Source organism: Colletotrichum scovillei, assembly GCF_011075155.1.
Source record: "Colletotrichum scovillei strain TJNH1 chromosome Unknown Contig00008, whole genome shotgun sequence".
Classification (NCBI taxonomy): domain Eukaryota; kingdom Fungi; phylum Ascomycota; class Sordariomycetes; order Glomerellales; family Glomerellaceae; genus Colletotrichum; species Colletotrichum scovillei.
This window is the reverse complement of record NW_023336266.1, coordinates 52,314-75,512: the sequence shown is the minus strand read 5'-3', so window position 1 is coordinate 75,512 and position 23,199 is coordinate 52,314. Positions and strand designations below refer to the sequence as shown.

General features: G+C 52.4%; 5 protein-coding genes across 5 annotated transcripts; 1 reads left to right on the top strand and 4 right to left on the bottom strand.

The window, feature by feature from the left end:
- Positions 1–3,004: 3,004 nt before the first annotated feature.
- Positions 3,005–5,079, bottom strand: HER10_EVM0004181 (nicotinate nucleotide adenylyltransferase). Its single transcript, XM_035473833.1, has 2 exons — positions 3,531–5,079; positions 3,005–3,470 (listed from the first exon to the last, which is right to left on the bottom strand). The coding sequence occupies exons 1-2, from the start codon at positions 4,365–4,367 to the stop codon at positions 3,369–3,371; spliced, it is 939 nt and encodes a 312-aa protein (XP_035330594.1). The 5' UTR covers positions 4,368–5,079; the 3' UTR covers positions 3,005–3,368.
- Positions 5,080–8,132: 3,053 nt separating this feature from the next.
- Positions 8,133–9,610, top strand: HER10_EVM0008617 (pectate lyase C; the record flags this gene model as incomplete). Its single annotated transcript, XM_035478132.1, has 4 exons — positions 8,133–8,201; positions 8,238–8,347; positions 8,419–8,563; positions 8,636–9,610. 4 exons carry the CDS (start codon positions 8,133–8,135, stop codon positions 9,608–9,610), a joined length of 1,299 nt encoding a protein of 432 aa, XP_035330857.1.
- Positions 9,611–10,658: 1,048 nt separating this feature from the next.
- HER10_EVM0008945 (G-protein coupled receptor) lies at positions 10,659–12,311 on the bottom strand (the record flags this gene model as incomplete). Its single annotated transcript, XM_035478450.1, has 4 exons — positions 10,659–11,411; positions 11,470–11,685; positions 11,743–11,947; positions 12,010–12,311. 4 exons carry the CDS (start codon positions 12,309–12,311, stop codon positions 10,659–10,661), a joined length of 1,476 nt encoding a protein of 491 aa, XP_035330873.1.
- Positions 12,312–16,986: 4,675 nt separating this feature from the next.
- HER10_EVM0008540 (uncharacterized protein) lies at positions 16,987–19,135 on the bottom strand. Its single transcript, XM_035478057.1, has 4 exons — positions 18,906–19,135; positions 18,298–18,846; positions 18,059–18,214; positions 16,987–18,001 (listed from the first exon to the last, which is right to left on the bottom strand). The coding sequence occupies exons 1-4, from the start codon at positions 18,963–18,965 to the stop codon at positions 17,285–17,287; spliced, it is 1,482 nt and encodes a 493-aa protein (XP_035330852.1). The 5' UTR covers positions 18,966–19,135; the 3' UTR covers positions 16,987–17,284.
- Positions 19,136–20,356: 1,221 nt separating this feature from the next.
- Positions 20,357–22,824, bottom strand: HER10_EVM0011516 (alpha/beta hydrolase fold). Its single transcript, XM_035480946.1, has one exon. The coding sequence runs from the start codon at positions 22,486–22,488 to the stop codon at positions 21,571–21,573; it is 918 nt and encodes a 305-aa protein (XP_035331003.1). The 5' UTR covers positions 22,489–22,824; the 3' UTR covers positions 20,357–21,570.
- Between the last annotated feature and the right edge of the window lie 375 nt (positions 22,825–23,199).

Genomic DNA, 23,199 nt, shown 5'->3' with positions numbered 1-23,199 from the left:
AAGCCGTGTGAGATGCCTTGGCTGAACTCAAAAAATCACCTATGAGTTCATGCTCTGGCGCGGTGTGTGTGATTTGTGGCTTTAATGGCCCATATGATCATTCGATTAGGATCACCTTTCACATCAATTTGTCAATGTCATGATGTTGCGTCGTTTCCGGCTTTGGAAATATGAGAATACCATTTTCGCATTCGGTCTCAAAAGTTGCCAGGATTCTACGGCAAGATTCACTTACGCTACAAGACGCGGTTATGGAAAATCGAATGTTTCCAGTTCGTATAAACGTTTTGAATAACTCGTGCTCTCCCGTGGAAGAGTTGTGTCTAGAATTCACTTGGGTTTAGAAGTCGTAGCAGTATGGCTACACCGTAATTGCAAATTGCGCAAACTCGCAACCCTGGACCTATGAACAGTAGCCCTCCTCGCTGAATTTTACAACTCTACAGAGCTATGATAATAAGCTGTTTCAAATCCTGCAGTTCTGAGAAATTCATGACTGTTTAAATCATGAGCATTTCGGGAAGCTTTAAGTAGAAGATTACTTAGTGCCAAGGGCCATCTTGAAAATATGACAGAACGCACATCAAGAAACGGGCTTGAAGCATGTTCTGCAAACTGTTAGTCTAGAAAATAGCACTCAATAAGTATAGACCTATCTGGAATTGGTCACAGGCTTCATGAGACGACCATGTTGTGGTCACTTGTTTGGTTCGAAGCGCTTGTGAAGCTGATATTGGTCTCCGGTATTCGGCTCCCAAGATACAGAGAGGGCAAGATGGGTCATCAGACTACGCCCAAAGTCAAATATTCCTTCAATTCTAAGAGGCATGCGTAATATAATTCTCATGATGATTTCAGTGACTTGAGAAGGGGTTCTGTTGCTTCTAGTTGTTCAAGGTCTACCTCCCATATCTACCGTGAACCTGATTCGAAAAGAACAAATGTCTCCGTATACTCGAAGTCACTCATGATAAGCTATGTAGACAAGAGAATCGAGATGACTCTTCCAGAGCTTTCCGATAGCAAACATTTACAATTATCGCAAGAATCTCACTGGGTAAATCAGGGAGTTGTCCACTATGTCTAATGGGCGTCATATTCGACACACTCAATTCACCTACTTCTAACTACCCTAGCTACGCCACAAAGATACCCTCCTCCGTTTTAATGTATTAAATATGAGAGTGACCTTTATCTGAGTGGATCTGCCCCCCTTACTTCTTCACTTTTCTTCGAAGACTTTACGGGTCACGGACACACAGCCGCAAGCCCTTGACGTCGAATGCCCTCGTCTTGCCATCTTTCGTATACTCCTTAATGAAGTGAACCAGATTCAACGGAATTTCCCATCTAAAAGAAAGCGTTTGAAGAGAGTCCCTACCGTTCCTCTCTTTGAACACCCTAGCTTCATATCCATCACGTTCTTTGCAACCTTGCAAACAAACCGATATTGTCACTAACAAGAGGTGTTCTTAAACCTTTGACTCTTGCTGAAAAGAGGTTCATTGTTTCTTCCGAGAAGAAAGTCTTCAGAAGCCTTCAAATTCTGTTCCTGTTACGCAGTAATAGTTCCTTTCATCAATGAAGCCTACAGACAACGCCAAAATTCGCCCTTTCTCTATCACCAACGCGGCAACGCCTTCGTCTGCCTTCTCAGAAGGGTCCCGGGCTTTGTCGACAATCATCTTTTCGTTGTCGATCTGATGAATTATGGCCATGGCCGGTCTCCTTATTAATTTGGGCGTCTATCCTAGGCCTGTCAGAACTGGTCCAATGTTCCGCAGATTGAAGCCGATATTGGTATCCTCTTTTTCGGAAGCTAAGACAGCTACTTAAAGAACTCGTCATTGACGTTGGCACAGAGTCCGCCCATGTGACGCTGGGCTACACGGACAGAAAAAGCAAGAAGAATGTCCCCGATGACATCTCCGACCCAGGCGCGCCCGCAAGGAGCAATGACCGCGACTTCCCTAGAATCACCAGCATCCTGGATGACCTCCGTTGTGGCGGCTCTAGTCACCACCTGGAGAATACCTGCAGATCGAGTTCCTGATCTATCAACATGACAGGGCTTTCCTCCGGCGAGCCGCCAGCATCGATATTCCCAGAACATGTTGCCGACCGCATACAGGTTATCTTCCAGAACAAAATGAAGGGCTGAGAGAATCCCTGGAGAGTTCTGGCTCTTGGCAAGGCACCACACCCCCCCATTGACGAGTACTTGAAGTCATTGTTCCGGTTCGAGAATGAATGTAGTCTGCAAGCCTCGCTACGCTCCGACGACGGCATAGACTGCCGCTTCACGACCGAGAACGGCACTTACACCCTCTGTCAGCTGTCCATGATAGGGAACATCTGTGTCCATGAGCTCACGCCTAGGTACTTTGGTTCTAAATTCGAGCTCAAACGGGGTGACTTTATGCTTCTTGGCATCATGGAACCTGAAGATAAACGCAAACTATGACTGGAAGCCTGATAACCTAAGGAGTCTCAGCAGCTGGCCTGCCATCATAGATATTGTCAGGTATCTCAACGATAAGAGCGCGATCCGAATCACAGAACAGGAAGTTTCGGGACAACTGGCCATCATACCTTATGATAGTAGAAGCCACAAAAGAGAGACGATGTGTATGGATGCGTACATTGGGCCCCGTCTTAAGGGCTTGGCGACTTTGTCAGCGGTTGTGGAGAGGGTGGTCTGGTTCAGATAGACTGTTGATAGCACCTTTGAAGTGCCTCTTTGGCAGTTGAAAACCAATTCTAAGCCTGTCATACCCATCAAACCATGACAGCCACCTATCGAAGCTCTTGATCAGTCGCTTATACATGGAAATGTAGCGCTGTTGTCTACTTCCGGCGGTCTTGTGCAAGTCCGCCCTGCCGTGAACACCCTTCTTCAGGATCCTAACCGCCAGATACTAGATATCATGATTCAAGACTTCGATAGTCAATGACGTGGTAGAAAACGAAGTAGGCTTCAACGGCCCCGACGAGGGGATGCAGACTCTTTGATTGTTCATTGGGAGAAGTCCCTGTAGTTCAAGATATAGATATCTCGCTCTTCTTAACAAAGCCCGCCCTATGCACCTAATTAAACCCATGAAAAAAAAATAACAGTTAATGAAATGGATAGACTTTGTGCCGTCGTCTCATAAAACCCAAACGCTGATAACCACGCCAGTTGGCCCCTGCTTCTCCTCCTCTTTGCTCTTTAATCTTTCTGTCTCGTCTGGATCTGGGATCATGTCCCTCGCTTCTCGCAGCTGTCTGTCTCGCTCTCTCCCCTTTTTCTTCTTCTACAAACTCCCATGGGGCGTTTGTCCGAAATACGTTTCGTTCAGCGTTTTAGAAGAAATCGAAAATCATTCTCATTGCACTTCCTTCTCCTTTCCCTTCTCGTTCGTTGCTGTGTCATCTTCGTTGTAGAGGCCGTGCTCGTCGATGTACTTGATGACTTCAGCAGGAATGAGCTAGAGATATATTAGCTGTTGGTTGCCTCAAGACGTTTGCAATGCTTTTGGAAAACTCACGTAGTCAATGCTCATATTCCTCCTCAGCAACAATCGAATTTTGGTACTGGAAACATCGTTGGGAACGACTTGTGGAATGTAGTAGATCTGGTCCTCGTACTCCTTAAGATTACCGAGTGCCTCGTCAATGTTCACACCAGCCCTCTCGAGCACGAAAGCACCAAAGTCGCCCAGGATATGTCTCAAATCAGAAGGCGACCAGACGCCGGGCTGACTCATCGTGTTAATCAGGTCGGCGCCAGCAAGCACGGCAATACGCACGCGCTTACCGTTGCAGCCGCCGCGCTTGACGTTGATCTCGTGCTCGAAGTGGTCGAGGACGAGGGCGGTGGGCACGTAGGCCGTCTGCTCGGCCTCCCAGGGGTCGACCATGAGGAAGCGCGAGGTCTGCTCAGCGGCGATCTCGCACATGCGGCGGCGGTGGCAGGCGGGTGCGAGGCCGCGCTTCTTGTAGGCGTCGGAGACGGGGGAGAGGTAGGAGCCGATGAGCTCAAAGTTTGTGTTGTAGCGGACGTAGTCTGCGGCCATGACGGCCATGCGCAGGTGGAGGAAGGTGATGGGGCTGTAGGAGCCGGGAGCGACGAGGACGAGGGGCTCGCGGTCGGGTTCGGATTGCTGGAGGCGGAGGCGGTGCTCCGGGAAGGAGTAGCCGGGGGGTGCCATGGCCTCGATTTCCTCCGGAGTGGCGACCATTGTGAGGGTTCGCGGGCGGGCGGCGGCGGTGATGGACGCGGCGAAGGGGTTGTTGCTGCGCGGCGTGCTGAGACGCCGGAGAGGAGGGGTCGGCGGACGGTGGTAGTAGGCTGGGGGTGAGAAAAGCCGAAAACCAGCTCTCATCAACTTTTCGTTCTGTTCCCTTGGGTTGCTGGGTCTCTGTCGTCGGTCGTCGGTCGGATGACGAGGTTGCACGGTAGGAGGTCCTGTGAGAGGAGAGAATGGGTATCGACTATGGATAGGGCGGGGAGAGCTAAGGGAAGGTCGGCGAGGGCTCCGTGATGTTCCTTGAGGGGTTCGGTGTCTCGGAATGCGGCTATCGGTTCGGTCGGTGCCTGGGCCAAAGGCAGCAGCGGGCGGAAGGGGACGGGGGACGGAGAATGACGGGATCTGCCTGTGAAGAAAAAGAAGAGGTGGAATTGATCAGCCTTGCGCCAAGTACGTCATGCAGCGATGGTAGACAAAATAGGGGATGCGATAAAAAACGTACCTTTGTTTCCTTTTGTTGAATTGTTGACGTTGGTCAGAGTAATTGAACAGTGATCTTGGAAGTTTTTCTTGGGATGACGGTAAAAAGGACGTTTCTGGTTGCTGAGGGGTGTGTTTTGGAGTTTCTGTGTTCCGGACGGGGATTGCGTGACTAAGGTTAAGAATGACACTGAGACTGTCCTTCCTCTGGGGGGGTAAAATATCTCCTTTTCGTTCTGAACAAGCGCAAAGGCCGGGGGGGAGGGAATGAAGTGGGAGATTCGACTGGAAGTGGGAGAGGGAAGTGCGTGGGTGCGTGGGACAGCGTTGCGGCAGTGCGGCGTTACGGCCTTCGTCGCAGTTGGTGGTGCAGGCGGGACGCAGGTGCTTCGCATCGAGGGGTTAGCGGGGCTGCCTACCTGGACGGTAAGGTACCTTACACAGTACCTTAGGTTTAGTCATCCAAACACCCCGCCGCGGGATACTCTGTGATTGGCGGGGCTGTACGTCGGCCACATCGGAGAAAGACCGGTACCATTGCGGAATTGCTCCAGGCCCGGCATCTCCGTCTTCGGGGCTTCCTACCTTGTCAGTAATGATAAGTAATTGCTCATATTATACTATCCTCTGTTTCTCTGATATTTTTATTTCTCAAATTTGATACAAAAGTATGCATTGGCAGATATTTCAGCAATCAGAGGCAGTTTTCTCCAAAACCTACGATGTATTTCACGGCGTCAAGTGCCGAGGTGAGGGGTAGGCGATGTGCGAATGGTTGACCGGCAAAGGCCGTTATCACCGGCAGGTTGCGCTTACCCATTACCCAACCTTGAAGTAAAGTAATCAATGGAAACCGCCCGGAAAAGACCTGGCTCATGAGTTCAGGAACTTCCGATGAATAAACTCTGTCAGCCGCTGAGGATCCCTCATCACAACCGTCAGCTCTGCAATGCTCTGGTGAAGCTCAGAGGCAGGCACAGAGCTACCTCGCACTGCATCCGTACGACGCTTTTCGTCCTGCCATGAATAACATCGTCCAGCCGCATATCAGCTCTAGCTATAGATTTTAAGCGGAGGCATCAATCTGTCATTCAAGCCCTTTAACTATGGATATCGAATAGTAGCCTCGGTCAACACAGTCAATTCTCAACAATTTACTCAGTAGAGCATTCAGTCCTGTTTCTTGTGCCTGAGAGATCGACATACCCAAGTCTGAAGAACACGTGCCCCAGCTTCCTCACCCGCTTTATGCTGTCTCAGTCTCACTACCCCAACCAACCACACCAACCTGTCGTGCGTGTGCGTACGTGCAAGGGAAACTGAGTCGGTCGAGAGCTTCAACATCTTTCAGCCACGTGACTCACGCAAACGGCGCGTGACCGCAGCGCATTTGAGGAAGCAAAGGTTTTTTTTCCGCATTGCCATCTTTGACCGCAACGTCTCCCCTGCCTCCGACATCGCCGCTCCCAGGCTCTAGCCACGGTAATACTACCACCTATGAATCCGTACGAAGTAGTCTCTCAGCTGTTGCTTTGGGGATTTCCTAGCGCCTCTCAGCGCTCCAATTGCCATGCTGCCGTTTCACTCGCCTGGGCCAAGACGGTCCCCAAGCTTCCCCCGGCACGAGCTGTCCGATTTTGCCAAGCAAATGCCCAAGGTGAAAAAAGCTTTTTCGGCGAAAAGGCCAATCGCCGCACTCACTCATATCTCACCAAACGAGTCAAGGTTGACCAGATTGCGTGAGATTCCGAAGGTTGTCGGAATAAAAAAAGTCTTGCTCAGCCACAAATTCGAATGAGCCACATTTACTGGCCACAATGTCTGAAGTGAGATCGGATGGCAGGCACGCAGGTAAGGTGTGATGAAAACCCTCATGGCGGAATCTGAAGGGTAACCCTTGATGTAAGAGGCTTGCCGCCTGAGGTGATGGCTTGGGGTCTTACTCATCGCAAGAACGCGTCGATGAGACGATGATGAAGTGTGTCGTGTTCACAGCGATTTGGTCCCCTATTACCCCTTCAGGCTGTCATTCCGGTCGTGACTGTCAAAACGTAAAGCCAAGTCACGAGAGAAGGGCGCTCAAGTCATCGGCTCTCATTCTTGTAGGCTATTGGTTTTCACGATTGTCGCATCACAGACCTGTACAACTCATGTATGACACTATCGAGAATGGCATCTGACAGGTGGGAAAGTCATCGGCCGAATGATGAAGAGTAGCATTCCTATCCAACCTTGATCCAGCATCTCACTTTGTACTACGTAGATTTACCACCATAGGTGTGTACCGGGTATTCGTACGTAGTATGGGAACGGGACATGCGCAAGGCCGAAGAGCACCTTCCTTTAACCCATTCCACTTTATTACTTTACCTATGGCCTCCTTGCAAGCAAAGAACAGCCTCTCACTCTGCGCACTCGTATCTCACAAACAAAGCTGATGTCCACCATGTAACTCCAAAACAACTCTCCGACCACCATCATCAACCTGAGAAACAAAAATCCTCCGCCGCCCGCCGTGAGTCCACCACACCCCGGCCCCGAGTGGCCCCGTCCTCTGCCCCTTCAATATCACCCAAACGCCAGGGATTCCCCACCATTTCTGCCCGTTTCGGAGGACGCCTCCCGTCCGCCGTCCCCCTTGGGAGCTCAAACTTTCTGCCCATTTCCCACCAATCGTCTCCAGATACATCCAATTGTAGTCCAAATCAGGCAGGCTAGATGTGCTCAGTGGATTGAATTGTCTGAATCCTCCGTGAGTGACTTCACATTGGGAGGTGATCACCGGGACTAGATCAATGGAAACGGGAAAAACAATACACCATGTGCAAGAGTTCTCTGCTTCTTGACATCACCTTCCGTGCGGCCAAGCACCCCCGAACCAGCTACCACGGCCGATGTCTGGCTCAATGCCACCAACAGCCTACAGGCGCTGACCTCCGTCCCGTCCCCATGTGCGTACACGCCCCTTTCTATTTCCCGTAAACTGACAGGGCGGAATGGATCATGGGGATGGGTGGTGACAAGCAATAGACCACCCCTGAGCAACCACCACACCACCCACCCATCCCGGTGGATCATCACCGCGAAGAAGCTGTCCATCAAGAGTGCTACACAAGTAACCAAGAAACGAAACTTACAAAACTAAACCCGGGACCCCTTTTTTCGTCCCATTTTTGGCACTGGGTTCTCCTCTTGAAGTCTTGGAGATCTCGTCACTATCTTGCTACGCGTGCCGTTCCATCTATTCCATCCCTTCGGCTTCCCCCTTGTTATAGCTTCTTTTCAAGCTTCTTTTCTATCCAAACCCATTTGTTTGGTTTCGAGATTGTCTGGTACATTCGCTTCCGTTTCGCCTTTTTTCACTTTAGCCCTCCACCACTCGCTTCAACCTTCCCACTTTCCAACGATCCAACACACACCATGAAGGCATCCGCGACATTGTTGGCCGCGGCCGCCATCTTTTACCAAGGCGCGGCCGCCCTCCCCGCAGTCGGCTGGACCGGTACTGCCAATACTCCGGCCAAGGTCGTCGAACGTGCCGACGCCGCTCCCTCAGCCTTCCCTGGCGCCGAAGGGTTCGGCCGAAATGCGATTGGTGGTCGGACTGGAACGGTGTACAAGGTTACCAACCTCAAGTAAGCACTCATACCACACAGCCCCGGGTATCTAAATTAGGACTCTCTCTGACTTTTGTTCTGTGATATAGTGACTCCGGCACGGGATCTCTTCGTGATGCCGTCTCTCAACCCAACCGAATCGTCGTATTCGACGTAGGCGGCGTCATCAAGATTGACGCCCGGATCGTGGTGTCCAAGAACGTTTACATTGCAGGACAGACAGCTCCTGGCGGTGTAAGTGACCACCGAATCTAAACTTCAACGCAACATGACGACGAGCAACTAACACCAATAAAAACAATACAGGGCATCACAGTCTACGGCAACGGCTTCTCCTGGTCCAACGCCAACGAAGGCATCGTCCGCTACATCCGAATCCGCATGGGCAAGGGCGGCGACTCAGGCAAAGACGCCATCACTATCGCCGACGGCAAAAACATGATCTTCGACCACGTGTCCGTCTCTTGGGGCCGCGACGAAACCTTCTCCATCAACGGCGACGTCTCCAACGTCACCATCGCGGACTCCATCATCGGCCAGGGGCTCGAGACCCACTCCTGCGGCGGGCTCATGCAGACAAACGAGGGCGGCGTCTCCCTCTTCCGCAATCTCTACATCGACAACAAGACGCGCAACCCCAAGGTAAAGGGCGTTAACTCCTTCATCAACAATGCCGTGTACAACTGGGGCGGCGGCGGCGGCTATATCGCGGGCGACTCCGAGGGCGCGAGCTACGCGAACATCATCCAGAATTACTTCATCTCTGGTCCCTCGACCTCCGTCACGGCCTTCACGCGTGGCAACGCCAACTTCCGCGGCTATGTCAAGGATAACTTTTACGACTCCAACAAGGACGGCGTGCTCAACGGCGCCGCCCTCTGCGTCTCGACAACGTGCTACTCCAACATGGCCATCCAGACCACCGCCTTTGACTACCCTGCTCCCGCGAAGCTCCTCTCCGCCGCCGACGCCGTCGCGCACGTTGCGGCCAAGGTCGGCGCCTCCATCGCTCGTGATAGCGTCGATGCCGCTTTGGTGAAGGAACTCCTCTCATACGGAAAATCAGGCAAGCTCATCTCTGATGAGGCCGACATGGGCGGCGCAGGCGACATCGCGGCCGGCACGGCCAAGAAGGACACCGATGGCGATGGAATTCCCGACGACTACGAGACCGCAAACGGCCTGAACCCCAATGATGCCTCGGATGGTATGAAGATTGGTGCTGGCGGGTATGCGAACCTCGAGATTTACGTCAACTCACTCGTTCCCGCCGTGTACTAGGCTGTTTCTAGTCTGGCAGGCTGATGCCGCGAATGAGGATGATTGGAGGTTAAGAGGGACCGAATCTCTACGGAGAAAACACCTTGGCTGTATATAGCACACACTTTTCACATATTTTCTTGTGTATACCTACCTAAGTTACTATCCACCGTCGACTTTTACGACGAGGTACATATTTTCTTTCAAATGGACATAGTCCGTGGCCTTTTTCCAACTCTTGCTACTTTGCAGAGCTTCTTAACGTCCAAGTCGCAAAAAATGAGCGCTGAATTTCGCTGTGTTGCTTCCCACAAAGTGTCAGCATGCATGCTCGTTTGCTGAAACCCGGATCTAGAGTACGGCGCCGGCCCGGACGACTGGAGGTGGTGGGGCACCGGAGCCACTCGCTTCCTGGGCTAACGAAGCATTTATCTCGCGAACACCCGGCCTTGACCTCCGCCCGAGAAGAAGTGGGCCTGTCACAATCCGAAGAATGAGCCTTCTGGGACACACCTGCCGTCTTGCAGATTTGGCGAGAAACTTAATGCCCGCATTCAAGGGAGATCAACTCGAATGCCTGTCGTTACGGACGAAGCTAATTGCTGATCATTCAAATAGAAGCAGCTACAGGTTGGGCCATGAGAAACTTTGCCCCCGCGAACCCAGAGCCCGCAAAGGCTAGAATGGCCAACGCTGTAGGTCGCGAATCTTCCCAGACATCTCGTTCAAACGCATCCATGGCTTGTTCGAAACAGGATGGCGTTTTGCCATGATTAACATTGTATCGCCGACATGGTCAGGCAGTTTGCAAGTACTTGGATCGCGCGCACGTGACCGACCGCCACGCTTCCGATTAATATACAACTCCAAAATCTTCCGTGATATGTGAACGTATGTTGGTATCCTCCTCGGTCAAAAAAGTCCCGCTCACGTGTTTGCCGCCCCCTACCAAAGCATTTCCCATATTGACATCCAGAGTCATCCCCAACCACCCAACAATCAGACGGTGTCTCTTGGGCGGCAATCTTCATCTGAGGTCCATAAACTTCCGGTAGGTGCAATCGACGAATCATATACTAAAAGATCCTCTCATTGCTCGGACGTTACCGATCCCCGAAGGGACTGTTAACTCCAGTTCACTTGTTTGATCGCTGCCGATAGCTTTCGTGTGACCATAGCGACCGTTTCGAAACCTGTCATGGTGATCACTTCGAAGGACCTCGATCCTCACGCCGGCTTGGCGACTTTCGATACCGCAACTCCCAAGTCGGACCTGGTGACGACAACCCCTATCTTTCCACTCTTCTCTGAACGTCGTCCAGCTAGTCATGAAGAAGATGACGGCATTCCATACTCCTTGGAGTGGAAGGACTGTGGCGCTGGCGACGTTCAGGCCAAAACTGACAACTTCGGGCTTGAGAAGATTGACTACTCTGTTGATTGAGCTTGGTGTCCATGTCACCAAAACAGAGATGGCAAAGATGAAACTGGTTCTGAGGTATGCAAGCTTGACAGGATCTAGACGATCCAACCTGGCAGAGAACTTTGTACCAACGCGCCCAATCCGCTGAAAAACAGATCGACGGGGTTTTGGTGGCGGGGGGTCTGATGTGCACGTGGTTTCGAAGCGAGGGCTTGGTGTATAGTGTCCATCCTCTTCACTCGTACGCCATGACTGTTGGTGTCGGGGCTGTTGATCGTCCGACCCTTTTGTGATGGCTATGGATGGCACCTGAGGAGTCCAAGGCCTGGGTGCCATTGTTGTAATTTGTATATCCGTCACGGCGGTTCCATAGAAAAACTCGGTACGGGTTGTGAGGTTCTGAGACTTGTCAACTTGACGCCATGTCACAAGTAGCTCTGGCTGTTTGACAACTTACCTTTTCTGCTGAGTCTCGCTCATCCGAACACGATGTGTCTTTGCAGTCTCTTCCGGCGTTGCTGAAGGTGAGGTTGTGGAGTTGATTGCGGTGATGGAAGACGTGGTAGCCGACGGCAAAATAGATAACGCACGACCCGACAATGCAGGTCCAGATGGGAATATAGTAAGTGAATATACGAAGCTTGGACCAGTCATGATTTATCCAGCACCATATCTGCGAACGTTAATCACCGTACTTCGTGGCGAGAATGCAGAAGGATCGTCTACGTACGGTGGCATCTCCGTAGATAAGGTCGTCTGGGCCACGAGGTCGAACTAGGAGACAAACAACGGCTGGGATCATGGGGAAGCCAAAGCAGATAGCGCAGTAGACCCAAATGTAGCGTCGGAAGGAAGAAGGATTGGCACCGGCGAAGAAGACGAGGTAGACATTGACAGCCATGGCGAAAGACCACCACGGGTCAGACTGCATGAACCTATTGCATCGAGTCATCAGCACTGTCTGTCCAGAAAAGGCCAAACGAAGGAGGGGACGAACATTTCGAGCAAAAATGCCTGTGCTTGACACAGAGCCGATCCTGCTCCAGCTCGCATGCCGTCGTAGCCCATGGCACAGGCAATGCTGGCACCAACATTGGCAATAGACGCGAAGACGATGAAAAGATTTGGAACACTTCGAATGCGCTTGAACTGCCAGTAGGTGATAAATATTAGGGTGACTCCGACCAACGACAGGGACGCGCCAATTCTTTCCAAGGCGATAATAATGTCGATCTGAGACTGGCTGAGGGACTGCACTTTCCCGCCCATGTCGGCAACTGGCCCGTCCTGATCGTCCATGAATTTGGTTGATGATCAAGGTCTTCGCTTTGACGTAGTTTGGTAACTTTGGTAAGTGATCGAGCTGTTGATCGAGGCAGCGACTCGAAGACCGGCTGGGTCATAAGGTCAGTCATCTTTGTCTCCTGCGCAGGGAAGTGCATCCTGGGGAAAGAGCTGCAAGCATACCTGCCTCCGTATCTCAACAGCTGAGATGCAGTCTGCAATGCTGCGAGACCCGGCCCCCTTGATGTATATGTGAAAGGACCGAAAGATGAAGCGTAGGTCGTGGCTCGAAAGGCAGAGGTGGCACAAATAGCGGCCGTGGCACAAAGAAGAACCGAACTTTCCGGTCGATAAGAATCCACAGAGACTGAGTCAATGAAAAGGATTGGCCGACAGGAGGTACAAGCCTCGAGGATCCAAAGACCAAAGTAATATGCCGTGTTGCTGGACGGCAGCTCTGTGTGACGAGCTGCTGGCCTCTGCAGCACCAGCGAAGGTGAATAGGGAGCGGGTTGGAGAGATTCGAGCGTATTCGAGAAGGAAACAATTGCGAGGTCAAGAAAGAAGGGCAGGCGAGATCATGTATTAATTTCAAGCAGCCCAGACTTGTAGCCACTTTTGGTCGAGACGCTGAGGTGCATGACCGACGGCGGAAATCCTGGCTGTGGACGGGGAAGAGAGCCGACGCAAGGAGATGTTACACGAACGAGAACGGGCGAAGAAGAAGAAGGGATATGAGCGGACAGATCGATGGCGAGCGGCGACAGGTACGAGAGGATCTTCTCTGAGGCGGCAGGGGGGGGGCTTCTTGGTCGAGAGAAAGTGCAGAGGACGTTTGAATGCGGGGATCGAGAGACGAGAAGGAAGGAAGCGGTGACTATTTCCGATTCGAGGCAGACCTGACGGGATTCTTCTCTGATTGGAATTGGTGTCAATATCAAAAAGGCTGTGGCTTGCAAGTTGCAAATGTTGACACGAGGGAGGAATATCCAGGATGAGGTGGTTGCGCGTGGGAGTGGGAGTGAATGAGCGCGATGAAAGGGCAGGGGTCAAGGGGAAGCAGGGAAGGACGGAAGAAGGGGGGAAAGGACAAGAGAAGGAACGTATACATCGGGAGGCAGTTGCCAAGAGATGAAGTCAAAACAGAGCACTGTGGAGGGGAGTTACGGTAGGGGTGGATATGAGGGATGAGAAGTGGGAAGGTGTGATACTCGCACACAACCTTGTTCGAGGAGGCAACTGCAAGACGACCGAACCTACCTTAGCTTACCTTATTCAGGCAAAGTAGGTAAGTGCCGTCTTCCATTCGTGGAGGTGAAGCTGGAGGCGAAGGAACAGATGACTGAGAATGTGTAGATGGCTTACCTTACCTGCCTCAACGGGCCTCGATGAGATGCTCTCCGGACGAGTTCCTTCAGGATATGAGAGGCCCGCAACCCTCTCCACACGGGATGTCGGAGTGCTAGTTTGAGATAGGACGTGAGATGAGATGCAGTAGTCTGAATTTGGACTGACTGGGGATGGAGGTGATGAATGTTATCTAGATGGGAGTAAAAGGCGGAAGAGGGATCACAGCGGGATAGTAAGACGGCACGACGGTTCGGTGAGCATCTCTAGGGCACAGCATCTGTAAGGCGAGTGAGATGGAAAACCCCAACCCACCTGCATCATCTTGGCTGCCACACTGTAGTAAGGTCAACCAACGAGACCCAACCAGACATGATGTGCGGATATGCATCCTCACAAACAGCCTCCACAGGCCAACGCCAGGCTCTGTTCTACACAGGGCTGGGCAGGGCTGGGCACGGTGGCAGTCAAATGGAGGTGGTCCGGGCAAACAAAGAGAATTGCTGACGAGGGAGAGGGAAAGAAAGCTCACCAAGCAAAATGAGATACCGGTAGCATGAGAACGAGATTAACATGAATGATGCTTGCCACTGATGTTTCCGGAAACGAGAAGAATAAGTGAGAAATAAAGTGCCAATACCCGGCAATCTCTTCTGAGCCCCAATTGGGATCACCTCAGTGTCCAGCATCGTCATGATGCGGCCGAGAATAAGGTATCTCGCATTAGGGAGCGAAGCAAGGTGAAGAAGTTGAATGCGCCTTACGGATATTATCGACGAGTAGGCACGTAAGACGGGTAGAATGTCTCTCACCCTTAATTATCTGCCTGCCCCGGTGTCTCACTACCGCGTCGTGGCGGCAGTGTACCCGTTGGATGTGCGCCCCAAGACGTTGATCGGATGACTGCCTGTCCGGATCTCAATTTGGATGAAGTGAGAGATGAGACGACTGGGGATGACTGGCGAGACCAAGAGCCGCGGCATTCGATCCTTCCACTCAGTTCACACATCCAGGCTCACAGTGCAAGAGGAAGTCGCATTCGGCTGGACCCCAGGTACCTCTTTCCTGCCTCAGTGCCTCCACATCCTGCCTCCTGCCTCCTGCCACCTCCCACTTCTTCCCTTCCTGAGGTAGGTACCTACCTTACCTACCTTAAGGAACCTCATGGCAACCCCAGGTACCTAGGTACCTTAGGTATTCATGGCAGATCAAGAGGAACCGCATGGAAAAGGAAGAAACAAGATGTCGATTCTTTTGGTCACTGCATACTAGGTACCTCAACTTACTTTACCTGCAAGACCGCCGCTTCAGCATGTTGGCCTTCTAATTCTCTGACCGCCCTTCGTGATGCACTTTATTTCCCGGGCGGATGTGGCTTGAGGACTTGGCTACGTTAACGGCCGAAATATCGAAAATTTATTCGTCATCCTTCTTTGTATCTTGCATCTTCCTACGCAGCCCGCCGTTTTGTCGGTTAGATCGGTCGGACCATGCGGTCCTGAGGCGTCATCATCCAGCACACGGTGCGGTCCCCTCCAAGTCCACGGTAAAGTGAACGGATCCGAATCGTTGCTGTTGATCCCTCACCTCGTGGCCGGTTATCGAGACATGAAATGCCATTGATTGGGAACGAACGAATTGAGACAACAGGCCCACTGACGGCTCATGGTCCGATCTTCCTTCAAAGACTCCAAGGGTGTTGTCATTGTTCTCTTCCCTCGAGACTGCTCTGGTTATGAGAACTGACGAGATTGCCTAGCCAAGTCACTTAGTTTGGCCTCTGCATGCCTGGAGCCTGGATTCGTTGCACCCAATCTTGTATGCGATCGTTTGCCTGATATGCACTGTCTATCTGGCTGTGCCGCAGCTGGGGCTTCCACCACGGATGGCTGAGCTGCCAGCAGGCCAGCAGACCGAAAATAGAGGCAAAACACCACGCCAATGCCACAGGGACCAGCCTGCATCGACGAGTGCCAGCAACCTGGGACGCAGTAATTGGGGACACCCTCTCCCGTCCATATCAACTGATGTGATGGACTACGAATACAACGTGGATGCGTGGAGGTGCAGATGAGGTTCAACGGCGCAGCAAGAGCAAACGACTGGCCCCTCACTACGATGCCCAACCAGACTCCAAAGTGCACTGCAGTGTTGTTTGCCTGCCTATCGCGGGCTGGACTTGACTTTGTCTCCACGAATCACTGATCACAATCCGCTCCTACACCTACTCTTTCGTTTGCCGGGATAGCCTTTGGAAGCCGAACGAACTCCCCACCCGAGCTCGAAACCCGCAATCAAACTGTCTGACTAGACTCGAGAAATCCGGCAAACGCTGGCATGGGAAATTCGAGTTGCTCAAGGCTCTCTCTGCCCAGCTGCGTTGCGCTGGACCTGCTTCTCCTACATGTCCTTCTCGGGCCAGGACAGAAGCGAGATGCGGACTCTCAGTGGGTGTTGCAGAGGTCGCAGAGTTCGGTAGCGATCCAATCGATAGCGTGTTCTGTCTTTTGCAAATGCATCCCGCCTGACTGCATTGTAGTCTTTTGGCCAACGATCGACCAGCGACGGATTAGAACCAACGCATGTAAGACCATCTCAGCGCAACGGTCACCAGCCTAAGCGGTTGCGAGCGGGACGTATACCAAAAGACATCGCTTGACAGGTACTTGACACTGGAGACGCCAGTCCGCGTGTGATGCAGAATGCAAATCCTGCACTGTCGCTTGTTACTCCCCAACCAACCCGCAGTGCCCTTGTTGTCCACTCGTACCGGGAGCGAACCTCAATTTTCTGCGCTCACAACACTCTCTCCAAGTCCCTCCGACGGCCGAGACACACAAGCAAGGTATCCCCAGGTTGACACTGAGAGTCACGCCATTCCTCTCCCTCTACCGCCAGGTCTCGATGTGGCGTCTGCAGTTTGCTGTGAAAAAGGGCATGCGCTCAAACCCTGCGCGTCGCTGCCTCCCTTTTTGAGCAGTCGTCTTCTTCGTCCTCATTTTAGTTTGCCAGAATCACTCAATCCTTTCTCTGCTTTCGTACGGCTTGTTTGCTTCCCTCGCTGCAGTTAACCGGCGAACCACTATTCGTCGTAGCGATGCCAGTCTAAGACTCACTATCCACCCTGATGAACCCTCCGGATATTGTTTGCCGAATCGATTCTCTCAAACGCTTGAGCTTGCCATCCACTCGGAGCTCGTATCATTTAGCCGAAAGCCCACTCGATGATAGCAGTGGTAAAGCGTGATGGCCATTCTCATCCAAACCGCGGTGGACTACTGCCAACAACGACTCCCAGAAACACAATTCAATACAGTCATCACAGCTCGAGGGTCCAATTTATGCCCATCCTTGCCCTCATTCTGAAACATTAATGGTATCTTATTCGTAAGTTCCCCATCACATGGGAGGATTTCTGTCCCATATTCCGACCGTGACTCATGAGTCCATAACCAAAAATACATGCATTTTCACGTGTCCGATTTCCTAGCTTCGTGAAATTCCCAGCCGTTCTGTCCATTTCCCGAATACCTTTCAATGTAGCTGAAGGCCACTCAGAAAAGGTCTTGAAATAAGTCCGATAGATCTCACCGATAGCCTGTCTCAAGAGTGGAACGCCTCGGTGATCTGAAGCAATGCCTTCAAGCACTCGCAGCTTCTACACCGAGTCCAAACCCCGATTCCGTGGTTAACTCCAGCATCTTTTCTGCCACCCACCTACCATTATGAGGGCCTGCGAAACATGAAGTGCGTACCATAACCATTGGCCAGAACATTGTCATTGTTCTGTAAGCAATGCCCTCGGTTGGCGCCTCTTTCTTCCCTTCCAGGCCGAAAACCGTTCGGATATCTTCGAGAACGTCTTCAACGACAGAGACACCATCCGACCAACTCGGCATAGGACCCAAGCTAGTGGCGACTTTGCCGCTGCTCTCTTTTAGAATGTTCCGTAACTCGATAATCCTCTCTAGGAGGTATACGCGAAGCGAACGGTAATGACTTCGCGCGATAGCAACGGATGACTCAGACGAAAGTGAGAATAGACCGTTGAAGACTTTTTGCTGCTGTCCGGAACATGTCGAAGCGCCAGAGAAACCGAGGAATGCGACGGCTGCCTCAAGATCGCTGCTCAAATCGATGCCGTTTCGGATTAGATCTAGCAAATCCTCCGGGGGACTTTCAGTTATCTTGGTCAAGCTACCTTGAACTTGCACCTTGAAGTCAAAGGCTCTCTTGAAATCGACTACCTGTCGAACAAGCGGCTCGAGAACCGGGCCTCTGCCCCACGGAGTTTCCACTTCTTCCAGCATTGACCATAGGGGCGTTAAGTGGTCTCGTTGTATGAACATCTCCATTAACTTGTCATAGAAAGATCAGCTAAAGGGCTCATGGCAGAAAAGATCGAAATTACTCACCGCCGCATGACAGAAGAAGGTGAAGCAGGCTTTGTCGACTTCGTTTGTCAGGCCATGGTCTGCCCGGAACTTGAATAACTGCAAACCTCCAGCCCCGTGAGGAAACACGTTCTCTTGCAAGTCGATTGTGCTTGTGCCTCGCTTGCCATTGATGACCTATTGGGTTCAGCTAAGGAATATTTGGAGAGTAGTTCGAAACATAACAGTCGCCAGCCTCCAAGGAGTCAACTCAGGCTTACCTCGAACATGCCAAACAAAAACAACGTGACCAGGTTGGCATCGTCTCGCACAGCAACTGGGTCTTGCAGGGCTTGGTTCAGTGTTGAAATGGCTTTGCCGTAATGTCGACGAGCTTCGACCATGAGCCCTGACTGACGGAGTGATCGAGACGCACTCGCTAAAGCCACAGCGTGTGTGGCGTGTCGTGCATGGCTGGCATCGGACAGATCGACATCGTAGTACTCGGGAAGCCGACTGAAAATCAGAATACTCGCTTGCGCGGCATAGTTGGTGTAGAAGCGGTTCACCGATAACACTTCTGGGCCGACTTGGATGGACTTTGGAAGGACTAGTTCTGGTTCCTCATCCGAATCCAGCAGTGTTTGGGAGGATTCTCTTCGAATAAGGACCAGTGGCCCGGGTGAGCTGTCCTGCGGTTCACTATGAGGTCGGATTGGTGAAGGTTGATGGCGATGTTTCCATCTAGATGTCCATGATGCTGGATACCCGGAAGACCGTCGTTGATGGGACGCAGAGATGAATGCCCTTCGTGGTTTGGGGCCGTCGCGCTTCATTCACAAATTAGCCTGGCTTGTATCATCTCATCGCCGGGGTCTTCGAAGCTTACCGTCATGCGCTTCTCCTCGACCCTCGAGTGGCCCTGTTGTGATTTGGCCAAGCTGGCCATTGCGACTAAGTCTCGTCAATCCAGCGGCGATGTGGGCTCGACATTCGAGCGACTCTTTCATCAGCAGTACTCCAACAGGACCAAAGCTGACGCGCCTGAAGGGAAGTTGCGGACATTGAAGCTATGTGAAGAGGTTAAATCGTATTGGTAAGGTTGGGGAAGCTCCCCACGATAAATGTGGAAATTTGGAGAATGTTTGATCTGGCTGATCCCGGTTAAGATCGCTCGTAGCCGTAGCGGCATATCCCATGTAGTTGAGGTCGACCACTCATCCATCCTTGGCAACGCGGGCGAACACGGCGCGTGCAGTAGCCCCTAGGCCAGGCGAACGACCTCGGTGAGTTGGGTCAGGACAAAGCCTATTGGTGTCCGTCCGGTGGTGGCGGAAGTGACTGAGACGTCACTTTGACTTGCCCCGAACCGGTCAAACTCTAAAAGCGTACAAGTAGCGCACCGCGCTTGTTACTAGAGCGCCCAATGTCTCACACGGCGCCCTCGAAGAATCCTCCGGGGCAGGTTCCGGTGGTTACCTAGCTGTCTTTGTTCGTTGGCTCTTCTTTCTTGTTGGGAATCCAACTGTGGACTGAGCTGTCCCACACATGGTCGTCAGCAATTCGACCTCGAGGACAGACTTTGCTGGCGCAGAGGGATGCTGAGCCCAATGCCAAACCTGCAATTCTAGCCGTATTGAGGAAGCAAGCCGAGTTGTCAAAGGAACCCATGATACGCCGAGTCTAAGGCCGAAAAACTATGAGCTCAGACTTGAACATGAGGCTTAAGTTGCACAGACGACACCTTGATCTCGTGCATCAGGGTCTCTGCCTGCTGGACAATCGCTCGCACACGTTAAAAGGGTCTCGTTCCGTTGGCGCGTGCTCCCATCGAGCTGCAGGACGTTGGACCCTGACAGCGGCCAGATGATCTGCGGCATACGATGCCGCTGGATCCACAAGCCACGACGAGCCAAGACACCATTGCTACTATTTCCAACCAGAAGGCTGTTCGCCATGGCAAAGTCTCTTCAATTGGATGGATGGATGGCAAAGTCTCGGATGCCAAAACGCGGCAATTCATATGAAATCGAGGCTTGTCGAACCTTGCCAGGCACCGAGGGGCTAGAATTTCCTACTAGGCCAAATCATTATATTTGTAAATCAGGTACGAAGCTTACCAGAGTTGGCTGGTGGCACAACCCGTAAGACCTAATTGTCATCCATGGGGCTCCAAAAAGCAGCTGATGGTGCGAGCTGACACCAGCATCGAGATTCCCTTTACGTCTTATTCGGTGGTTCAAGGATCAAGCAGCATCACTTACTCGAGAGAAGGTGCCTTTCGTCCCGTGAAAACCTATGGGGGCAAGGCGCCACAGGCTTTTAGCGTCGTCAGCAACCTTCCGATCGATGCCGTTACTGGACCTCTGCTTTGAGCTATAGAGTCTGACGTCAAAGATTCCTCATAGCTATGGTGGGGGAGCCGTTGCGTTGGGATTCCGAGAGGGGTGAGAGAGCAGAAAAGGAGCTTGGGTCTGATGTCAAACCCCTCATCTTCTTCCGCCCTTACCCATGAGTATGATCTCCCCGTGGATGGAGCAGCACAGACGAATTTCCCCAACTTTCCTCGACCTTGACGGCACGCACATCACAAGAAGCGAAGAGCTCGGATCCTCGCAACGCAACCATGGAGAGGGACGGCAGCAGACTCGTCCAGAGTTTGCGACGGGATCCTAGACAAGGCCGCCACAGGCCGACCTCATCGCCGACGGACTTAGTCGGCAAGTTATTCATGCGACATGACACATCCAATTGGACGGACGGCATTCTCACGGCCACTGCACCGCCGCCGGCGGGTTGCCGTTTTGCTGCCCAGTCGTCCGTTCACACACACAACGCAGCCAACGCTCCAGCCACCTCACTCACATTGGAAAGCCCGCCTAGTCCTCCTCCATGATCCATCCCCGCCTTTGCCGCTGTTTGACGCCGCGACAGTGAGTGCGTGCCGGCGTTTGACGGCAATGCTGGCCGGAACTGTGGGACCTCGGCGATGCCCACGATGAGCGGCTCTTACACGCCCAACTCTATCGCGCTTCCGATGTCAAGTAGTCCGTCACCAGTTTTCAGCGCCGGCTACTGGCCCCATCCTCCATCGGCGACGGACTCGACTACCATCCCATGAAACCCTAACGCCGCTTCGGTCGGCAGGGCTAATCAGATATCACTTCCACTCCAAGTCATGTATGTTCGAGACCCCAATTGCCGGATAACTCGATGGATGGGAGTTCGACTCATTTGCAGACCAACTAGTCAACTACATTCCAGGATGCGCGACACAGACTCGTGAGGAACTGAACCCCTTTATTGTGTTTGTGCCTGTGTTCAAGGCGAGACCAAGGTTGTTTAAGGTTATCAGAAGCAGGGCCGAGAATGGGGCCGGCAGTCCCCTCTCACAGCCCCGTCACGGTGCGTTCCATACCATCCCGTGAAGGACCCTTTACCGTCCGCGTCGCGGCCGACAGTCCGTACACTATGAGTGCTGCCGGCACTTGAACCTGAGCCCCTTCCAAACCACCCAACACACTTGACTAGAAAGCTGGAACACGACCTTGCACTCATGACGCCGCGCCAGCTTCTATCGCCGGCAGCACGCCGATCTTTTGAAACCACCTCTCTAAATGCCCATTAAACTCCTCGCTCTCGAGCTGGTGAAACCAGTGGCCCTTGCCCTCGATCACCACAATCTCATCCAGCGCCTCATCGCCCTTCGGCAGATGATCACGATCAGTACTAACATACCAATCGTTCGAACCCAGTGTTAGGCGTGGGCACTTGAGCTTTCCCGCAAAGGCCTTGACTGCGTTCTCTTGCCTGCCCAGGCTCTCCGCGTCTCCCCAGCCGCCCCAGCACAGGGCGTACATGACGGCCTTGTCGAACTGTGCCATGCGGCGGAGGTGCCACGTCTTTTGCCAGGCTGGACATTCCGGGGAGTAGCAGTATGTGCCGAAGAATTCGATGAGAGTCGGGATGATCTTGTGCTGGGCTTCGGGATCGTCGAAGAGGTAGGTGTCGCGTTCGCGGACGACGTTGGGGAAGGCGTGAATTGGGTCTACACCGATGGATGCTATCACGAGGTCCGGACGAGTGGTGGCGATGTAGTACCCTGCCGCTTCACCTAGGGAATGCGAGATGACGATGAGGTTCTTGGTGATGCCTAGGTGTGATAGCATGGCGAGCATGTCTTCGGCTGTGGATTGTGGGTAGTAGTCTATCACCTCCGCGTCGGCGGATTTCTCGACGCCGGGCCAGGTGCGGATTTTGGGGTCCGGCGCCGGGGCGGAGGATTTGCCCTGCCCGCGGCTGTCAATGGAGATTACGCGGAGGTTATGGTATAGGAGGAAGGGGACCTGCCAGGACCAGTCGTGCATTTCGCACGAGAGACCTGTGATGAGGAGGACTGTGTGGGATGCCGTACGGGGGCCTTCGTCTAGGTAGAAGAGGTTGAAGGAGGGATTTCGGGAGAAGTAGGGCATTTTGGCCGTTGGAGATTTGGGTCAGGGGAATTGGGTTAATGGAGTATGCGAGTCAGACGGATAGATGTCACGATGGGTTGCGTGAGTGTGATTGAGGAGTTCCGATGTAGGCGGGTTCAATCCCATCTTTTATTGCGTAGTGCGTGATGATGTTGGCGGGGTTCCTTTGTCAAACGCTGATCTGGAGGCGTTCTCCCTTCAGGTGTCGGCACCAGGGCGAATTGCAACTGACGTAGCCACAATAGGAAATAGTAGGTAGGTAAGACATCTGTCCTGCAAGTCGACCCCACGAATTTACGATACCCAACCAATCTAATTGCTGAATCACTACTAGTTTTGATGGCTATCGACGGTATGCTATCGTGGAGGCTAGGTACGTTGCTTGATTCGGGAAGTGCGTCTTACGTGAGATTGTTCGGTCGGTCGGAGAACCGGCCACTTTGGTTCACATGCACAGAGGGAAATTCCTTAGGGTGAGTAGCTCTGCCAATTCAGCCCAACATCTAAGCAGAGCATGCCTCAAATTTGAATGTTCTATGGGCTGAGATGGTGTTCACCTAAGGTATGCACTTGGATAAGTGTCATGTAACAGGGATGAGAACCGCAATCCACAAAGTGCTCGTCACGTGCCGTGTTACATGTATATCACTTACATACTGTATTTAGAGCTTCTCTTTTGTCTATTACTACTTTGATAGGTTAAGCTACTTT

Excerpts from the sequence above, each read along its gene's own strand:
- HER10_EVM0004181 (XM_035473833.1), bottom strand. The coding sequence starts at position 4,367 with ATGAGAGCTGGTTTTCGGCTTTTCTCACCCCCAGCCTACTACCACCGT. Across the intron at positions 3,471-3,530 it reads GGAATATGAGCATTGACTAC|CTCATTCCTGCTGAAGTCAT; the intron begins GTGAGTTTTCCA and ends ATATATCTCTAG.
- HER10_EVM0008540 (XM_035478057.1), bottom strand. The coding sequence starts at position 18,965 with ATGGCCAGCTTGGCCAAATCACAACAGGGCCACTCGAGGGTCGAGGAG. Across the intron at positions 18,847-18,905 it reads TCGAGGAGAAGCGCATGACG|CGCGACGGCCCCAAACCACG; the intron begins GTAAGCTTCGAA and ends TTGTGAATGAAG. Across the intron at positions 18,002-18,058 it reads CCTTCTTCTGTCATGCGGCG|TTAATGGAGATGTTCATACA; the intron begins GTGAGTAATTTC and ends TTCTATGACAAG.
- HER10_EVM0011516 (XM_035480946.1), bottom strand. The coding sequence starts at position 22,488 with ATGCCCTACTTCTCCCGAAATCCCTCCTTCAACCTCTTCTACCTAGAC.